Source organism: Felis catus, chromosome B3 (assembly GCF_018350175.1).
Source record: "Felis catus isolate Fca126 chromosome B3, F.catus_Fca126_mat1.0, whole genome shotgun sequence".
Taxonomy (NCBI): Eukaryota; Metazoa; Chordata; class Mammalia; order Carnivora; family Felidae; genus Felis; species Felis catus.
In genome coordinates this window covers 33,200,266-33,220,471 of record NC_058373.1, presented here as the reverse complement: position 1 = coordinate 33,220,471, position 20,206 = coordinate 33,200,266, and the positions used below count along the sequence as shown (strand labels likewise).

Here is a 20,206-nt window from a genome sequence, read left to right as displayed (position 1 = left end):
GGTCCTATCCTTGGCCCCTTTCTCAGCTCATTTCACACACCTCTTCCTGATCTTCAAACTAATCTGATACCTACTAATGCTTCACAAGTATTTCAAATTCAACTCTTCTGTAGCTGAATTTATCTGCTTTCCTCCAAACCTATTCCTTCTCTTGTACCCTGTCTCGGGGCTAGGTACCATCATTCACTCATCTGTCTGTCAGGCTCCCCTGACCCATTTTTCCTAATATAATATAGATAATCATTAAGTTTTGGTGATCCTTGTTTACTATCTCTTGAAATTTTCCACTTCATTCCCTCTCCATGCCTTAGTTAATTCCCATAATTTTTGTTTAAATTATCACAGGAATTCTTATACCGATCTTGCCTCCTTTCCATCTGTTTTCATCAGTGCTTCCAAAATGACTTTTCTGTAGAGCAAATTGAATCAGGTTACCTCCTGTTTAAAACTTACCAAGATTCTCCCATTGCTCTCAACATTTTTAGCCTGGTGTTTGAGGCCCTTCTCTCTCGGACTCTCTTAGTCATCTCGGCTTCTCCTCCACCCGCTGCCAACACAGGATTTGAAACTGTTTACTCCAGAAAGCCTTCTTTGATTCTCTAAGTTAGACTCAGGTGCTCCTATAGCATCCCAAGCTTAGCCTGTCATGGGAGCAAGGAAAAACCTGTGTTTTGCTCATCAGAGAGCCCCTAGCATCTATAATGGTGCCTGGAAATCTTCCTATTCCCCTTAGCTTGCCTAGTAAGATTCTAGACAGGGGTTGACAGACTTTTTCTGTAGGGGCCAGATAGTAAATATTTTGGACTTTGTCGGCCACAGTCTCTTTCATATTCTTCATCTTCTCTCTCTCTCTCTCTTTTTTTTTATAACCCTTTAAAATAGGAAAATACTCTTAGCTTGAGAGCTGTACAAAAATAGCCTGTTTGGCTCAGATTTGGCCTGTGGGCCATAGTTTGCTGACCCCTGTTCTATAGTAAGTAACCATAAAAGAGTTGAGATTTAAAAAAATTCCAAGTGAACATTATTAGTAATTATTTATATACTAGATTTCTTATATATGCTCCTTGTCCACCTCTACTTTTCTTAAAAACACTTTAGGACACTGGGGCACCTGGGTGGCTCAGTTGGTTAAGCGTCTGACTTCAGCTCAGGTCATGATCTCAGTTTGTGGGTTTGAGCCCCGTGTCAGGCTCTGTGCTATTAGCTCAGAGCCTGGAGCCTGCTTTGGATTCATTCTGTGTCTCCCTCTCTCTCTGCCCGTCCCCAACTTGCACTCTTTCTCTCTCAAAAATAAATAAACATTAAAAAAAAATTAAAACAAAAAATCCACTTCAGGACACCTAACCATGACTTACAAGTATTTTTCTTCCTCTTTCAGGCTGTTATCAAAGAGCAGCTTCAGGAGACTCAGGGGTTATGTGAATATGCTATCTATGTCCAAGGTAAGACATAGTTCTCTTCTTGCTAGAGAAATGCATTCTTGGCCTAGGTTTCAAAAGAAGAGCAAACAACTTACGAAACACTTTAAATTCAAATGTTCTACAAAGATCTTATTCAGTATTATGTTTTTTGAAATCAGAACATAATTCTTATGCTGGATTTGACCTCAGAAATGACTAGTTCTGTTAGAAAAAATTTGCTGCCGTTCTTTCCCCCTTTTCCAGTGTCTGGCTAATGTTTTCAGAATGGATGTTAGGGTCCCTGCCTCAGGCAGCAGCTTCAAGCCCAGAAGGGCTTTTGGGACTGTCCTTTGTAGTCAGGCTACAGAAGATGACGGAAGCCTTGAGGATTTTTTATAAGGGCGTTAGGATGAAGAGAAGAAGCCTAGAGGTATACAGGATGAGGTGGAAAGTAGATGAAATTCATCAGAAACCAAATACAGGAACCACTGACTCTTTGGTATAAATGAACAGTTTTGTTTACCACTCAGTGGATTGGTAGTCTCCAGATTAATATGTAATTTTATGACATTTGCAGGATACTTGACACATCTAGGACATCATGGCAAGAAAAGTGCTTTTTTATTCCCACTATTACAGGTGCCAGACTCGCAGTGCCTCATAATACTTAAACACGAAAATTCTTCTGAAAACTCAGGCCTGGGAAAAATTACTGATTCCAATAGGTTGTGTTACTGAAAATCAAGTCTGGAATATTAGTGCATTCTTGGCCAGAATCTTTTTGATTTCACTTGTCCTGTTTGGGTGTACTCTGGAAACTCCTAGATGGAAGTCTGAATTCTGATAAATAGAGTGTTTGACAGGGAAGACCAGGAATGTTCTTATTATGAAGAATTTGTGGGATAACTTTCAAGGCACCTGACTATCTGCATGGTGGGTACTGGGTAGAGGGGCAGGTAGGTTTGAGATACCTTATTTTTTTTTTTTACTTTAAAAAAAAATTTTTTTTTAATGTTTATTTATTTTTTGAGACAGAGAGAGACAGAGCATGAATGGGGGAGGGTCAGAGAGAGGGAGACACAGAATACAAAACAGGCTCCAGGCTCTGAGCTGTCAGCACAGAGCCCGACGCGGGGCTCAAACTCACGGACTGCGAGATCATGACCTGAGCCGAAGTTGGCCGCTCAACCAACTGAGCCACCCAGGCACCCCTGAGATACCTTATTTAAAAAGGTTTTATATTGTCAGCAACTCTGCTACTTGTTTTAGCCTACCTGAGGTCTGAGCTGATTGTATTAAAGATACAATTATCCAAAGGATTTCTTTGGTATGATTTCTTACTCCTCCTTCTTCAGTTTTTCTGATACCAGACTCTGTTCTTCCTAGAATGTGATGAGTTTTTTCTGTGTTTTCTATCCTTGGCAGCATTAATATTTCGCCTAGAAGGAAATATCCAAGAATCCCTAGAACTCTTTCAGACGTGCGCTGTTCTCAGCCCTCAGTGTGCTGATAACCTCAAGCAGGTGGCCAGATCTTTGTGAGTATTTGTTGCCTCAGAAGTCCTGGGCACTCACAGAGAACGATGTAAAATGCGTTCTCAGTCCGAGCCTGCTTCTGACAGCCTGATCAACCCGATACGTAGAGGGAGAGTGGCTTAGTAGATATATGGGGATCCCCTTTGAAGAGTGGATTAATTTTGAAACTTGAGAAAATAAGTCAACAAGTATAAAGGAGTTGAGTATTTTAAACATTGTATAGTCTAGTTTGATGGGGGCAACACTGATACTGTTTATCATATAAATAGGGACATCTTGTGCCCTCAGTCCCCTAATCTTATTGGCAACCCATGGAATGTTTTTCATGTACTGTTCCAACACTTGGTATAATACTTGACATAGTAAGTTTCAGTAAGTGTTTGTTGAGCGAATGCCCTAATGGTGCCTCCATGCAAGCAACCTCCAAAGTCTTTCTAAGCTGATGGGTACACTATTTTTCTACTCTGGAGCTGTAAAGTGTCCCATGGGGTTTCTACCCCCACTTTCTTACCTACATTGTCATTCATACTTGCACTTCCTTTGTATAGAGCCCGGTTTGCCTTTGCCTCCCTCCAGAATCAAGGTTGAGGAAAGAGATTTAGTCTTGGAAAGGAAGGGCATGTCCCTATAATAGACGGTGATAATAAATGATGGCAGCTCCTGTTTAACTGGTGTATATATACCAGTTTGTTTCTTTTTTGTTCTACATGTGTGGTACATTGTGGAAAATAAATTACAGAAGACTTTCACTAAAAGTGGTGTAGAATGAGGCCAAGACCCTGGAATAGCTATCAGTGCAGTCCCTACCAAAAGAGCTTCTGTGACTGATAGAGACCAGCCTCACCGGCCAAAACAGCACAGCCAGCTAATAAGGCAGGGGCTTCCAGATTTCTCTGCTGGATGGAATATGAGTCAAATGGGGGACTAGTGGAGTTAGTCCTGTAAAGCTTTTAGTTAACAATTACAGAAAATGTATTTCTCCCATAGATTTCTTTTGGGAAAACATAAAGCTGCCATTGAAGTATATAATGAAGCAGCTAAACTTAACCAGACAGATTGGGTAAGTAGAGAACTTTAAAGTTCTTTGTTATTAGTGACCTGCTGATGGTTTCATTTGTCATATGGCTGTCTTGTTACTGTTACTGAATTCCTACATGCCCCAAATGTCTTTATTTTATCCTCACACTTGATTGATGATTTACCTAAGTATAAGATCAAAAACCAAACCATGTTTCCTCATAACTTAGCAGACATTGCTGCATGGTTTTCTGGCAGTCTGTTACCAGTCTGCTACTTGTTGATTAACTCCACTTTCCTCTCTAGAAGCTTCGAGGATTTTCTCTTTATCATTGGAGTTCTGAAATATCAATAATACTTGTGTAAAAGTGTTACCCCCCCCACCCCCATCCCCATCTGTGGACACTAAGTTGGCTTTCACTCTGAAGATCCTTGCCCTGTTTTGGGTCAGGGACATTTTCTTTGAGTATTTCTTTGATTTTCTTCTCCTCTATTGTCTCTTTGTTAGGGATTGTAACTGCAACAGAAACTTTGATTGAACATTGGCTTTGCCAATTAGGGGTTTATTTTTTGTCATGAAACATATACCAGGTAAGTAGTTGCCAACATTGACTGGGTGGTCCAAGGACGTCAAAGCTGAGGTTTTTTCTTCATGGTCATAAGACGTCTACTGCAGCTCCAACATCATGTCATCATTCCAGGCAGAGAGAAAAAACAAGCAATGAAGAGAAAAAGATATAGCCTGTATTAGGAAAGCACAGCTTTCCCCAAAATCCCCAAAAGACTGCCACTTGTGTCATATGAACTATCCCCCTTTAAAGAAGACTGGGAAATGTAGTTTCTTCATTGGACACATTGACATTCTGAACAAAATTAGGGTCTGTTAGTAACAAAAATCAGGAGAGTGGGTATTAACGAGTGGCATCTGCCACACTGTTTGCCACTGTATTAACGGTGTTCTGTACTTGTTCTCTGTGTCTCTTCACTTGCATCTCACATAGTCCCGCTTTTTGTCATTTTGCTGTACATTCAGGGACATTTCCTGAATCCTATTCTCCAGATCATTTTTGTTGTTAGCTATTCACATTGTTATTATCTTATCCATTCAGTTATTTTTTATGTCAGTAATTATATTTTTAATTTCTAAGAACTTTGTCTTTTGTCTTCTTGCAATAGCCTCTCCATGTCTCTGACTCTTGAAGTTTTGTTCTGCTTTCCAGAATTATCTTTTGCTTCCTCTCTTTATTTTGGTTCTTCTTTCTTGTGCTGTTGGTTTTTTCCCCAATAGTGATGATTCTTGGAAAGAAATATGTATGTGTGAAGGATTAGATTGATTCGTACGGAGAGTTAGCATAAATTTCCTCTGCAGTTCTTATGACACCATTATTTTCAAAAAATTCCAGTTTCTTGGTCACTTCCATAGGTCTGAAGACAAATGCCACCAAGTATTTTATAGCTAAAGGCCAAAGTGAAGCTGCAGACGAAGGATAATTCATTTACTCCTTCATTTAGTCATTCTTTCAACACACGAATGTTTGCTACGTGCCAGGAACTGGGCTGGGTCTCAGAGACGCAAAGGTGGATTGGTGGGTTATGGAACAATCAGCTAGAATAGGAAATACAGGAAGGAAGAGAGGAGGATGATAACCAAACAGAGCTAAATCCTGTCTTTAACATTGTAGACTTGATGAGTTTTTGCTTCCGGTAGGGCATCTAAATGGAGACATGTCCAGTGCATGGCTGGATATAGAAGTCTGAAGCTCCAGTGTTCTGGGCTAGAGATGTACATTTTGGAGTCAAGAGTATAAAGGTAATGACTACAAGCATGAAATTGGATGAGATCACTCTTTGGAGAGCTGAGGGCGGAACCCAGGGAAAAGTGTTGAAGGGCTGAGCTGAAGAGGAAAAGAACCGATAGAGGAAGATCGGGACCAAGTGAAACGAGAGCTCAGAGTCACACAGGAGGAATGGAGAGTATCTGCTAATCCTTCCAGTTGGTTGAAAGAGCTCATTTGGTGTTACTGACCACTTGGGATGACCATTCCATTGGCACCAGGAGAGGTAGTCATGCCCCGAGCTGCTCCTCTGTGTCCTACTTGCTATGTGAGTTCCTGTGGCCCTACTTTATACCACAGTCCAGCTGCAACAGGGGGATAATAGTTCCTCCTGCTGTTACCTCCTTTGACTTCTGGAACAGCTTTGTTAAGTAGGGAGAATTTACCCAGTTGGGCTGAGGGAGTGAGAAGCTGAGGCTTTGGCTAGATGGAGTGACTTGTTCAAGGGGGCACAGTGAGGTGGTGGCAGAACCAGAGCTAGAATTCAGGCCTGGACTCTGAGATTCCTCGCTTTAGGCCTATCATTTTTCCACTGTACCAGCTGCCTTTTGCAGGATGTCTGCTGGATTCCCTTGTTCTGTGAAACACATGATTTAACTCTTATTTGTTCTGTTTTCCTTCTCAAATTTCCTTTGTTGTCAGTTTAAGGCCTTTTGCTGCTGCCTTCTCAAGTAATATCTATGGCAAATGATTTTCTACTTTCGTTTAAGTTCATTTTACTTATTTTGAGAGAGAGCATGGGAGGGGCAGAGAGAGAGAGGGAGAGAGAGAGAATCCCAGCAGGCTCTGTACAGCCCCGGTGGGGGGCTCGAACATTTGAACCAGAAGATAATGATCTGAGCCAAAATCAAGAGTCAGATGCTTAACCAACTGAGCACCCAGGCACCCTGAAAATTATTTTAAAGAGTTGGGGGTTAGTTAGCTTTCAGGACATTTAAAAGACAAGCACAGATGCATTTCTTCTTTTTCTAGCTCTGTGTGTACATTGTTACGTGATAAAGGGGAAAGTACGCAAGTTTTGTAGGCAAGCCTGAGTTCGGGTCCCAGTGCTTTGCCGTGTGTGGACGTTATTTGGATTGTGATTTAAGGGAAAAAATTGTGTGTTTGTGAGACATTTATGGGTTTTATGTTTATTAAACATAAATCAGTATCTGATATGAGCAGTTACTATTTTCCAAGTATGATAGTGGTATTGTGGGTAGTCAAAAAAAAAAAAAACAAACAACCTTATCCTTTAGAGATACATATTGAGGGGCTCCTAGGTGGCTCCGTCAGTTAAGCATCTGACTCTTGGTTTCAGCACAGGTCATGATCTCACAGTTCATGAGTTCGAGTCCTGTGTCAGGCTCTGTGCTGATAGTGCAGAGCCTGCTTGGAATTCTGTTTCTCCCTCTCTCTTCCTCTCTGCCCCTTCCCTGCTTGCTCGCTCGCTTTCTCTCTCTCAAAATAAATAAAATTAAAAAGAAAAAAAAGAAATACATACTGAAAGGTTGTAGATGAAATGTTATGCTATCTGATATTTTATAAACTAGTGGGGTAGATGGGAGAATGGGCTGGATGGTTGTTGGGACAGAATGAGGAGTCCATGGTGATTCTATGTTTTGTTTTGTTTTTTTAATTTTTTTTAATGTTTTATTTTATTTTTGAGAGAGAGACCTAAAAAAAGAAAGAAAAATCCTAGTGCTGACACCTCCTGGCTTAAGTTAGGCAAACTATTTAACCTCTCTGAGCTTCAATTTTCTTATCTCTCAAATCAGAATCGTTACACCTGTATTTCAGATTTGCTGGGAAAATTATAGTAATGCATATATGAAAACCATCTGGCATAGAGCCTGATGTGAAGTAGGTACACAATCAGTTTTCCCTATCTTGTTGTTATTTTAAGAGACTTGGAACCTATTAAACCATTTGTCTCTGAGCTCTGGGGTCCATGGTTCTTCAGACAGGGATGCTTCTGGGCCTGGATGTGCTTCCGCATCTCTCCACTACCAACAGGAAGGTCCTCACCTTTGCTTTCTCCTTTCTCTCAAGCTACTGTCAATAAAGGGGGATTCAGCATAAGGGAACTTCAGCGATTTTATGAAACTCAAGGTCAGGGAAACACAGGCTTGTCTTACAGTGAACTAGAACTGGAAAACTTTTAGTGACCAAGGTGGCTACTCTGCATTTCTGCTTCATTTTCTCTTTCTGTAGATCAGCAGTTGGCAGACTGTTTCTGTAAAAGGCCTAGTGAATATTTTAAGCTTTGTGGCTTCATATAGTCTCTTTTGAACTACTTAACTCTGAAGTTCTAGTGTGAAAGTTCTGTAGACAATGTGTAACAAGTGATTGTGGCTGTGTTCTAATCAAACTTTATTTACAAGAAAAGGCAGAGGATGCATTTGGTCTGTGCCAGGGTTTGTAGACTACAGCTGTCAGTCTCCAATTACATATATTCCGTCTTAGTGGCCTCCAGATGGTGCTGTTGGTCCTCAAGTCCACATCATGTAGCCAATTCTGGATTACGAGGAAAGGGACTCTGACACACACATATATTTATTTATGTATACATACACACAAATTTCCTTCGGGTGGAGCAGGGGCTGTGGCAAGTCTCCTCTGAGAAGGAAAGCTTGGGGTGAGTGGCCTGGGTATGTACGTCAAACACCCAGGAAGATCACCTGTTTATTCTGCTTTTATCTCCTATAATCTGAGTTTTTAAAGAGTCCATTTTGTGTATTTAAGTATGGGGATGCCTGGGTGGCTCAGTCGGTTAAGTGTCTGACTCTAGATTTCAGCTCAGGTTATGATCTCAAGGTTTGTGAGATTGAGCCCCATGTCAGGCTCTGTGCTGACAGCATGGAGCCTGCTTGAGATTCTCTCTCTCCCTGTCTCTGCCCCTTCCCTGCTCATGCACACACTCTCTTTCTCATAAACGTAAAAAATGGTTTTTAAATGTATTTAGGTATGAAATACCTGTTGTGTCATTTAAAATGTAAGTTTTGCTGAACAGTACAATCCCCAGATGGCTGATGTTTCATTCTGCTGGTAACTGTGGAATTTACACCTATGCTATTTTACTTTCTTTCATGTGTAGGAGATCTGTCATAACCTAGGAGTTTGCTACATTTATCTGAAACAGTTCAAAAAGGTAATTGATGGAAATGGTGGTGGTGGTTGAGTTCTTGGCTGGGGGCTTCACTGAGGGTTCGCTGAGGGTTTTGTATTATTTCTAGGAAGTGCTTGTAGAGATTTGGAGAAGTAAAAATCCAAAGTGCCATGTACATTCATCCCCATATTTATTCTTATTTTTCATCCATCTGTTTTCCCCCCCATATTTTAGCAACAAAATGACAAACTCTAGAACTGTTACGAGGGAATGGCAATCTAATTGCTTTTCTCTCTTCTTCTCCACCCCAGTTTAATTTACTAGTATAGAAACAAATGTTCAATAAAACTTAGATATCAAAAAGTGAACCCTTAAGTCTGGAAGTGTTAAAAGTGTTAAAAGTCTTATGCTCTGACAGCAACTGATTTTAGTTTTTGAGGTCATTGGAAATGAATTTTAGTTTTAAGTGGATCTGAGTTTTGAGTTTCTGTTTTTAATGTTATTTTCCGTGTGAGAACTTTTATTTTTAGTGGGTTTCTTCAGGTTTCCTGGGCAGAGCTACAGTGTTATATGCTTGGTTAGGAGAGTTTTCTCCTCAAAGAATATTCCAAGCAAGTACATTTCTATTCATCAGATTATTCTGAGCCAAGGGAGAGATAGGATTGTTCTTGGGTCAGACCTGTACTTAGGAGAAGGAGAATTATATTTAGATTTTACTATAAAGCTAACAGAGCAAATATAATACTTGACATTTCTGTAAATACTTGTTGAATCAATGAATGTCTTAAATGAAGCCCTTTATATCTGTTAGGATATAAACTCTTCCAGAGCAAGGGGTTTGTTTTATTAGCTCTGGTATCCCTAGTACTTAGAACAATAGATACTTGGTGGATACATGTTGAGTGAATAAATGAGAACAGTCCATTCATTCATTTATCAAAATATTGGTGAGGAAAATGCAGTCCACCCTGGGGAAGGTAATGCAATTGGTCAGAGGTGCAGCTGGGACTGAGTTCAGGGCAGTGCTGTCTTCTGTACTAAGACATCCCTTTGACTTATGAAGGCATGAGTCATGGGTATGAATACCAAGATGGAGAAAACACTCAAAAAGGTTAATCATCTTGTATAAACTCTCCCAAGTGGCTCCAGAGGCAGACACCTCATGTTGCCAGCTGTCCTGTCAGCAAGCAGTTTTGGTATGTTTTAGTTTTTTGGGTAGTGGGGGCTGTTTGCTGAGATGTGTCTGCGTTAGAAAGGGGGAGCTCTGTCTTTACGTTAGCCATACAAAGACATTGTCCTTTCCTGTAGTGATTTGGTTCTCTTTACTCCATCAATCTTGTTAGGCGCAAGAGCAGCTGCACAATGCCCTACATCTTAACAGGCATGATTTGACTTACATAATGCTGGGGAAGATCCACCTGCTGGAGGGAGACTTGGACAAGGCCATTGAAATCTACAAGAAAGCAGTGGAGTAAGTATGTTTGTTTTCTTTAAGGCAATGAGAAGACAAATGGGAGCAGACATATGAACCCCCAAGCCTAAGATGGATTCCTGTGACTATTAGTTGTGTGAGTTAGAGTACAGTTCAGGCCAAGGTTAAAAGCTCCCTGTGGCTTGCTTACATAAAAAGACTTGTGCTTCTCCCCCATCAGTATGGCCAGCCTAGCCTAGCTGGACAGCTCTGCTCCCCAAGGTCAGTCAGGGATCCAGGTTCTTTATTAACCCACCATTTCTTACTTTGTTGTCTTCACCTGCGTGGTGAAGCTGACTTAATGTAGCATCCATGTTTCAGGCTATGGTGAGGGGTGGTGGTTTGTGAGGGTGAGGTGGCCACTAGCTGCAAGGGAAGTGGGTACACATGTGCTCAGGAGGAAGGAGCACATAGATTTTGGAGTCAGCTGCTACTCTGCCATTGTGGTTTTCACTTGTATAGCAGATCTTTTTCCGGGGACATTGGGGTCAGAAATCTGACTGACTAATAAACATCTGGCCTTTATTAGCATGAAACCAATATGTTTTGTGGTGTTTTTTGTGTTTTTTTTTTAAGTTTGTTAGAGAGAGTAAGTAGGGGAGAGGGAAAAGGAGAGAATCCCAAGCAGGCTCTGTTCTCCCAACACAGGGTTCGGCCCCATAAACTGAGATCATGACCTGAGCCAAAACCAGGAGTCAGACGCTTAACCAACTGAGCCACCCAGGCGTTCTCCCTACCCCTTCCCCAATATCTTGTGTTCTTAAAACATGATTAGGGTATGCCAAACCCCTGTTGATAATGGAACTGACTGGCTTTCTCAGGATGCTGTTCCATATTTCTTCTCTAGGGACATGTACTATCTTGTCTTTTTTGTATAGGGTCTTGTTTGTTTTAAGTAGGATAAATGTAACAAAATGTCATGTTTGTTTTGTCACTTAACAGGAAGCATGGCCACAAAGTCTATTATTCCTGATAATTAGTCTCTGAACTAAACTTAGATTTCTGTTAATTACCTTTGCCTTCTACCATGATAGTCACTTTTCTGGTTGTATCAGTTAAACACTCTCTGAATTGTCTTCAACCACATTTTATATCTACAAAGACATAAAAGTCCCTTGGTTTTTTAAGCTACAAAAGACTTTTGTCACCAAGAAGCTAAGTTTACAGGGATTAGAGGAAGGAGCCCACGTAGCTTTTTTTTTTTTTTTTTTTTTTTTTTTTTAAGAGAGAGCACCAGCAGGGGAGAGGGGCAGAGTGGGAGAGAGAAAATCTCAATCTCAAGCAGGCTCCATGCTCAGCGCAGAGCACGTTGCAGGTCTCAATCCCATGACCCTCAGGATCATGACCTAGGCCAAAATCAAGAGTCAACATTCAACTAAGCCAGCCAGGCACCCCTCCCCCCAATCCATGTAGCATATTTTAAGCTTCTGTGGGGCAGGGTGGAAGACTTGATCCCTGACTTCTGCCTTAAAAAAATTTTTTTTGTTTAAATATTTATTCATTTTCAAGAAAGAGAGTTGAGGAGGGGCAGAGAGAGAGGGAGACACAGAATCTAAAGCAGGCTCCAGGCTCTGAGCTTTCAGCAGAGACCCCGACTCGGGACTCGAACTCACAAACTACGAGATCATGATCTGAACCAAAGTTAATGCTTAACTGAACCACCAAGGTGCCCCGCTGACTTCTGCCTTTTAAAGTTGGCTCTTTGAGATTAGCTCACATAAATCTTAAGGGTGATATTCTTCCAGTGGCTCGTCAAGGACTGAAGTCACTAAAATTCCCAAGGGAATAAGGGGACAGCTTGAGAATTTGGAACGTGAGAATGGAGACCATTGTCTGTGACTCATAGCTTTGGAGATGGTAGTCATGTTTTGGTGGGGAGTTCGGGGAGAGATGCCACCAGAATCATGAAAGTTACATAGTTGGTTTGTGGGAGGGAGGTGATCAAAATGGATATTTATTATGGCAGAAAGTGAAGGGCAAATATCCATTTGAACTGAGTAAGCTCTGTTCAGCTCAACCTTCCTCTAGTTGGGGATTTGGCCCCTCTTGTTCTGGTCTCTCCATGGGACCAGTGCTGGAGACAGTTCCTTGCCTTTTGCCATTTTCACTGTTGAAGCTGCTGATGGTCCTATAGACAGAACATCTCAGCTCAGTGTTGCTTAACTTTTGCAATAAAGGCAAGTGTCAGTGAGGGGTTGGGAAAGCAAATAATCTTTTATTTAAGTCAGTGTTTAGTCCCCAAAGCCAATGGCTAATTCTTTCCTAGGGCTGGTGAGTATCTTCCTTCTTCTGTTTAGTTTGGCTCTTTAGTATGTGTTTTTGTTTAATATGGAGAGCAGAGCATTAGGGCTGTTGGGATCCTAAATTACACAGAGAACCCTGCTGGCTGGCATTGTCAGTACAGTGAGACCAGAAAAAAAAAAAAAAAAAAAAAAATCCTACAAGAGGGAACTGGCTGTCGCTGTGTTGTTTTCTAGACTGACTTGATTTATGGAGAATCGGTCTTTAATTATATCGGTATAATCAGGACCGTCACAGAGAATATTCTATAAGTTCTTCTTAGGACTTTGGCCCTAAGGAGAAAGATCCTGAAAGGAGTCTGGATGCTAAGTCCCATTTCTTCTTGCTGAGCAGTCCACCCTGTAGCCAGGGTTGAGATAACCTACTTTAGAAGGAAATTCCCAAAGGACTTCGGGAATGGTCATGGGGAGGAGGCAAAAAGTGTCCGCCACTGCTCGTGAGGGCACGTCACTGTGCAGGTGTCCTGTGTGTCTTGTACGCATCTAGTTTCCCTCTGAGCACCGATCTGTGTTGCAGGTTCTCACCAGAGAATACAGAACTTCTTACGACTTTGGGATTACTCTACTTACAGGTAATAAGAACCCTTTACTCATTCGTGCACTGGTGTTAGAAATGCTTTTGGATGTGTGTGGATTGTGGTTTCCCTGAATTTTGATTTTACTTTAACACATCTTACTAACGGTCATGTGAACCTTACTCTCTGCATCTGATATTTTTTATCTGCTAAAGGAAGTACTTTTCTGCATTCAAATCAGAAGCAAATAAGCCTGCTTGAGGCTACTTACCCATTTAAGGAAAGAGCATTTATGAGAAATGACCGGTCAGTGGGGCCGGCATGGTGTTGCTGGGGGGAGAAAGCCTGATGCAGGTTGGCGCTGGCCAACGGGTTTTGGGGCAGAGTCTGTTTCCACCCCTCCTTCCCAGCCGGATCTTACAGGAACGAGAAGGCAAAACACTGTCTCGAATAAGAAGTCTCTTGTCCCCTCCGTGTTTTCCTGAGCACAAATGGCATCTTTTTAGTGCCTCCACTTCTCTGTATCAGCCTGCGGATCCGAGGCCCAGGGATCCCTGAGGGTCTGTCCCTGTCCTGCCCCCAAGAATTCCCCAAGTTCCCTGCTCAGCTGCTCCTCCAGCTATGCCTCTGTGGTGGCCTTTCTGGCTGTTTTGTTTTTCTTTAAAAGGAATCAGGAGCTTAACCCTAGGCCTTCCTGGCTTTGGCTTGGGAGGTTGGCCCCAGGGGAATGAGGCTAACCGGCCCCTTTCCTGCCAAGAGGCATTAGTGTGCAAAGTGTGGCAGAGGTGGTTCCTGGCAGATAGATCCTTATCAGGGGACAAATCAACAAATAAGGGGATTTTTAGTTTTCTTTTTTTATCTGGTATCTGTAGCTGCTTTTTTTTTTTTTTTTAATCATGAGAACTCAGAACGTCAGTGTGTTTCTGTTCAGGGTGTGGTTGGCCAGACTGCTTAACTGCCATCTCCCCCTGATGTAATTCTCTGGTTTGCTTTTTCTCCAAGCTCGGCATTTACCAGAAGGCATTCGAACATCTTGGAAATGCACTGACCTATGACCCTACCAACTACAAGGTATTGCAGGCCGTCAAACCCCAGAGCCTTTACTCAGATGCTCCCACTGCTGCCAGGGGCGATCTGGCCCTAGAGAGCATTTTGGATACCTGAGAAATTACCTTTTCCTTAGAAAAGTTTTAAATAGACATGGCCCTTCTTATCTGAAGATGTTGTAAAACGTTAGCGCTCTGCTTTTGTTTTCTAAAAGAGCACGTGTTATAACAGGCCTGTAACTTCTGCAGAGAATGAGGTCGTAGTGCTGGTGAGGTTTGTGTGCTGCTTAGGGAGTGAGCAAAGCCTCCATGACTGCCGTCAGAGGTCATTCTGGTGACATAACTTCTGGATTCTTAATGGACTGGCGATGACAACTCTCGTCCAGGTACAACTCTGGAGCTGAGAAGATCGCATAGAAGATGAACATGATGGAGGGAGATGCAGCCGAACGGGTTTGATGTCAGACACAGACTCGTCCTGTCTGAGAAGTCATAGAAGGCGTGTTAACTCCGTCAGCTCCCCACCTTGACACCTTTCCTTGGACAAATGCAAGGGCCAGCCTGATGACGCCTGAAGCTTGCTCATCCTGTCCGGTGGCCAAAGGAGCTGTACCTTCAGTGGTCAAAGACAGGAGTTTCTGAGTTGTCTAGAGCACTTGGGGTACCACGTAGGGAGTTCAGGGGGCAGATTAAAGGCTGTTTTTCCTCAAAGGGCCTTGACTCTGAAATGTTGACTGACTTGACCGGAAGTAGGAAACAAATGAGCCAAGTAGGGTCACTCACATTTTCTCTTTTCTTTTTCTGGACTGTGCTGGAGAAAGCCACGGTGAGGTTCAGGGACATTCCTCATCAGCATTTATCCCAGTAGCTTAAATATACCTTTTGTGTCCCTGGAAGAAGTACCCTGTTGAGTACCTACACCCAGAATGTCTGCTTCACCACTATAGCCTTTTGGGAACGGCTGAACTACAAGTTGTCCATGTCCTGTGTTTGCAGGCCATTTTGGCAGCAGGCAGCATGATGCAGACCCACGGGGACTTTGATGTTGCCCTCACCAAGTACAGAGTTGTAGCTTGTGCCGTTCCAGAAAGTCCTCCACTCTGGAACAACATCGGAATGTGTTTCTTTGGCAAGAAGAAATATGTGGCAGTGAGTGTCTCCCCACCTTCCTTGTTCATGTTCATACACGCAAGTTACTGGGTCTGCCGGGCCTACCCTGGCCTCTCATCTCGTGTCCCATCTCTCCTGCAGGCTATCAGCTGCCTGAAACGAGCCAACTACTTGGCACCCTTTGATTGGAAGATTCTGTATAACTTGGGCCTTGTCCACTTGACAATGCAGCAGTATGCGTCAGCTTTCCATTTCCTCAGCGCGGCCATCAACTTCCAGCCAAAGATGGGGGAGCTCTACATGCTTTTGGCTGGTAAGAGACACTTAGGTGGAAAACCCCCTCCGTGGTTTGTGAGGAGGGAAAATGACTTAGAATCATAAGAGGCCGGTGGTTAAGTGTCCCATAGAAGCCACTGCCTCGCAGATCCCACAGGAATCTAGATTAGTGTCCTAAAGCCTGAAGAAGATGACAGAATAGCTAGTTGCTTCTAGCCTGCAGGCATTTCACTCAGAGACCAACAGGTTAAATCAAGATCATCCCTAGTTCATCTGTTACCAGTGGTTTTCCCTTGGCTGACAATTCATTTATATAAAGAGGAGGGGTGGAGAAAAAGAGAGTCTAGCTATAAATTCCAGATACCATCTAGTGTTAAGAGCTTGGGCTTTAGGAAGGGTCCCATTTCCACTACTTACTGGATTTCTAGTAGAGAGGGAAGATTATGTAATAAATAACCAGTGACTAGTAGCTATTGGTTTTGTTGTCACTATATCATTGGCCTATTATTAATGTGAGTGTTACTATAACGTTGAAGTACTGATAATATTCTTTCTGGGGGTATTTCTCCACTGGACTTACTAAGTGTAAGCCCAAAAGCAGTTTCCTTATTCCCGTTGACAGGTGGTGGTGGTGGTTATTATTATTGTGGGGAACTTATTTATCAGAGAACGGTTGCAAAAGCAAATTGAATGGTGGTTAATTGGGGGTTGCCTGAATACAAAGCGAGCTCAGTTCTGTGAACAGACAGCCCTACTGTGAGGCATGAGCCACACTTCTAACTCCCAAACTAGAGCTGGCCTTCACACTGCAGTTTGAAGGCTAAGCTGGAACTCACTGGCTCGGCTGTCGTGGGAACAAAGGCGTGCAGCCATGGCCGCACCATGTGTCCTGCGGCAAGTGGGCGGTCGTGTTGTGCGGTGTAGTGGGGGAGGAGTCAGGAAAGCTGGTCTAGGGCCACATGAAGTGGGGGGCGGGCAGGAGAAGAATGCTGGGACTCTGGCCTTTTATCCTAGAGGCCAAGGTTTTCCAACCGTATTCCTAGATCTTAGGTGTCCAGGAGAGCTGAGTGTGTAGCTTGGTGGGGAGGTCGGGTGGGCCTGGCTTTCAAAACAGCTCTGTTTTTCTTTGTTTTATACATCAGGTTTCCAGAAAATGCTGATTACAAAGGAGAGTGTGTTCTGTTGCTATACAAACGTTTTAAAGATCATGGTTGTGGGTAATGGATTCTTAAGTAGGGTGGTGTGACACAGATTTGTTTGTAAGGCAGGAAGACTCCTGGCAGCTTGGTGGCAAAGTGGATGGAGGCAGGTGGGGACATTGCTGTGGGGAAGAAATGGAAAGCCTGAAACACTTTGCATCTGAACAAGGGCAGTGTCAGTAAAGAAAAGTACAAAAAACAGGATTCACAGGACTTGGCTACTGACTGTGGAGAGACACCATCGAAGCAGGTGACACCGGGCATCTAAGCTGAGTGACCGAAGGCGGTCGTGCCAGGAGCCGAGACGGCAAAGGAGGAGTTCAGTTTGGGGGTTGAATGAACTGTGGTCTTGAAACATTCCTTTTGTTTTCCACACGGGACTCCCCAGTCACAGTGCCCACTTTCTTTGTTGCAGTGGCTCTGACCAATCTGGAAGACCCAGAGAACGCCAAGAGAGCCTACGCGGAAGCCGTCCGCCTGGATAAGTAAGCTGCTCCGTCAGGAGTGGTACTGGGGCGGGTCGGACTCTCAGAAGCCACCAGGTGGCGCCACAGCCCAGTTGGGGCGTGCGGGGCGGTTGAGCAGCGGCCCAGATGCCTGCTCTGGGGGTCAGTGGGGGGGCCTGACTGCAGAAGGATGTGGTCCTTAAGCACACGGTGGCTCAGCGGGAACAGACACTGGCTCTTTCTGAGAAAATGTTTCCAGGAGCTGGCAGTGGGCTTCGGGTGCTGATAGCCATGGGCTAGCTGGAATATCAGATAGGACTCTGGACTTAGTTTAAGATCAACTTAACTCTCCTGGGATTTATTCTGCTGGCATCTGCCAGGCAGCAGGGTAGGGATCCCCTTTTCAAACCTGACCTGGTGGCCTCCGTTGAGGGCTGAGACATCACGCTTGGTCCCAATACCTCTTGCTCTGCTGGTTGGGCAGTTACTTCCTTGATGCTTCTCCAAAGGTCCACACGGCACGCGTGTTCTTACCTTGCTGTGGAATAGAGAAATGTCTACGTAACCAGTTTTTGTTTTTTGTGTAACGAGAGGGATCTCTGAATGACCACTGGTTGCAGAGCCTGAGCCCCACGGAATCCGTTTGCCACAGGTGTAACCCGTTAGTAAACCTCAACTATGCTGTGCTGCTGTACAACCAGGGCGAGAAGCAGGGCGCCCTGGCTCAGTATCAGGAGATGGAGAAGAAGGTCCACCTGCTGCAGGACAGCAGCTCTCTGGAATTTGACGCCGAGGTATGTCTTTTATTAGCTCCTGGGAGGCTTCTGAATGAAGCCCATATAATCCAGATATCAGGTATTCTATAGGTTTTTGGCCATTTTGGCTCTGATGTTCCTGGCAGCATGAAATCTCCAATTAGGAACATCCTGAGAAAAAACTTCCCTAGAAGAAAATAGTAAGAGGAAGTTCAGGCTTACGGAGTTATGTTATTGATAATACAACTGATGTGAGGTCTCTGTCTCTTTGCAGCTTCTCCTCACTTCTCCTCATGTGGGAAAGGCAGGAGTTGAGCTCTGTAAGGCACCAAACTTGAATTGTTAGGTTTTGAGATCCTATATGTGCTCCCTTGCCGTCCACTAAGGGCAGTCTGTATTCTCTGCTGTTTGAGAATGATTTCCTTGCAATAAATACTTTCTCTCTCAAATACTAGTACCGTTAGACATGATTTCACCTGCACTCCCTGGTGGAAGAGGTGGGTAGGCTTCACTCTGCCAGTCCTCTCTGTGACTCTTTTTTCTTCCCATGTGGGGACAAGATGGTGGACATGGCCCAGAAGCTGGGAGCTGCCCTCCAGGTCGGGGAGGCACTGGTCTGGACGAAACCAGTTAAAGACACCAAGTCAAAGCACCGGACCACTTCAACTAGCAAAGCTGCCAGTCTCCAGCAGCCTCTGGGCTCTAATCAAGCCCTAGGACAGGCAATGTCTTCAGCAGCTGCATACGGGAAGCTCCCCTCAGGTAGGAGGCTGCGCACAGCTCCATGGAATCCTCGTGGGTACAAGCTGCATGCGCCAGCGAGAGATGACAGCTTTAAGTGAGGCTGACACTTCTCAGACTCAGAACACGTCCAAGTAGGATTCCTAGAAGGGGAAGAAGCCATATGCTGGCCAAATTGGCACTTGCTTCCTTAAGGCAAGTTGTGTCAGAGGGAACAGGCTTAGTCAGAGGTTTACAGTATTCAAGTTTAGAAATACATGACAGCACCTTCTGTTCTGCTAAAGCAGTGACAATTAAAGCAAGATCGCATAAGTCAGTATGGCGCAGGTAATTAAAGATTTTTTCAGTGAGTCATTGAAGGCAAACTTGACCGTTGCTTTCTTAGCGATGGTCTGACTTCATAGCTGCAAAGATACGTCACAGTCCCCGCTGGTCCTCAAAGATACAGGGTTTCTTTTTGAAATTTGACAATGTGATTTCTTCAAGAACCGTGGAACTGAGAATTCAAGCTGTTTGTTTTGTTGCTAGGTGCTGGAGGAACATCCCATCTCACAAAGCCACCATCTCTGCCTCTGGAGCCACAGCCCACTGTGGAAGCACATCCAAATGAAGCATCTGCACAAATAAGAGAAAAATAGGAGTAGGATGACCCCAGACTATAGGTTTCTCTGGTGAGGATGTAGCAGATTAGGAAAGGTCACGCGACACAGGCAGCACGGACGCCAGTGTGTTCCCTGGGCACCGAGGACCACAGGATGTGTTGTGATGACCCCAAGGAGCCTGAGGCCTAGCAGCCTCTCATCAGCCCCGTCAGCCGGGACCAGACCGGTCCTTTCAGAATTAAGAGCAGGGCTCACGACTCTGTGTTTGTAGCTTCAAGAGCCAGCAGGGCACGTGATGCTGTTTGCTTCTGAAATGACTGTCATCTCCTGGATGACTTCCTCCTTCCTTTGCGGAAGGAAAGTCTGAGACAGACCTCTACTCATTAGCTCTGTTATGATGAAGCCTTGGCTTAGCTGAGATGGTCCTCAGACTGGGGGGCATGGCAGCCTCCAAGGCAAACAAATCGTGGATTAATAATCCAGCTCTAACAGTCTAAATTTAAGGGGAAAAATGATGAAAAAAACCTCTGTATATTGAGGTTGAATATTCCAGCTATGCTTGTCCAGGGGAATCCAGAACAAGGCCCGTGGCTTGTTCTTGAGAGAGGTCAGAGTGTGGAGTCAGATCATGTCAGTGTGATAAGAAGTAGGAGTGAAGGGCTGGTCTGGTATCAGCACCAGCGATTAAAAGGAAAGGAAGAGCTTCTTAACTAATTTTTATTTAAGACCATCAATGATACTACTGGCCAGATGCTATCAATTCATTATATGTCCTTTTTAGAATGAAGATTATGTATCATCATCCCTTTGGGAAAAGTTGTTAACTTGGGTATAAAAATAAGAGATCACAATAAAAACTTCTTAAAAGAA

The 20,206-nt window shown here is 43.7% G+C and overlaps 1 protein-coding gene across 7 annotated transcripts in view; it reads left to right on the top strand.

The window, feature by feature from the left end:
* The window catches only part of BBS4 (Bardet-Biedl syndrome 4), a 54,963-nt gene extending 34,757 nt beyond the window's left edge, over positions 1 to 20,206 (top strand). For 5 of the 7 annotated variants that reach the window (XM_045059053.1, XM_011282956.4, XM_045059052.1 and 2 more), the window contains 13 exons: positions 1,379 to 1,442; positions 2,826 to 2,937; positions 3,923 to 3,995; positions 8,864 to 8,917; positions 10,219 to 10,346; positions 13,164 to 13,218; positions 14,164 to 14,232; positions 15,204 to 15,356; positions 15,459 to 15,630; positions 17,208 to 17,277; positions 17,891 to 18,032; positions 18,554 to 18,755; positions 19,263 to 20,206. In XM_045059053.1, coding sequence (XP_044914988.1) covers positions 1,379 to 1,442; positions 2,826 to 2,937; positions 3,923 to 3,995; positions 8,864 to 8,917; positions 10,219 to 10,346; positions 13,164 to 13,218; positions 14,164 to 14,232; positions 15,204 to 15,356; positions 15,459 to 15,630; positions 17,208 to 17,277; positions 17,891 to 18,032; positions 18,554 to 18,755; positions 19,263 to 19,372 — 1,404 coding nt within the window. In that variant the 3' untranslated portion in view covers positions 19,373 to 20,206. Of the gene's footprint in view, positions 1 to 1,378; positions 1,443 to 2,825; positions 2,938 to 3,922; positions 3,996 to 5,670; positions 5,763 to 8,863; positions 8,918 to 8,956; positions 10,072 to 10,218; positions 10,347 to 13,163; positions 13,219 to 14,163; positions 14,233 to 15,203; positions 15,357 to 15,458; positions 15,631 to 17,207; positions 17,278 to 17,890; positions 18,033 to 18,553; positions 18,756 to 19,262 lie in introns of those variants that run through there. The other 2 variants (XM_011282957.4, XM_045059054.1) reach the window with 2 other exon arrangements.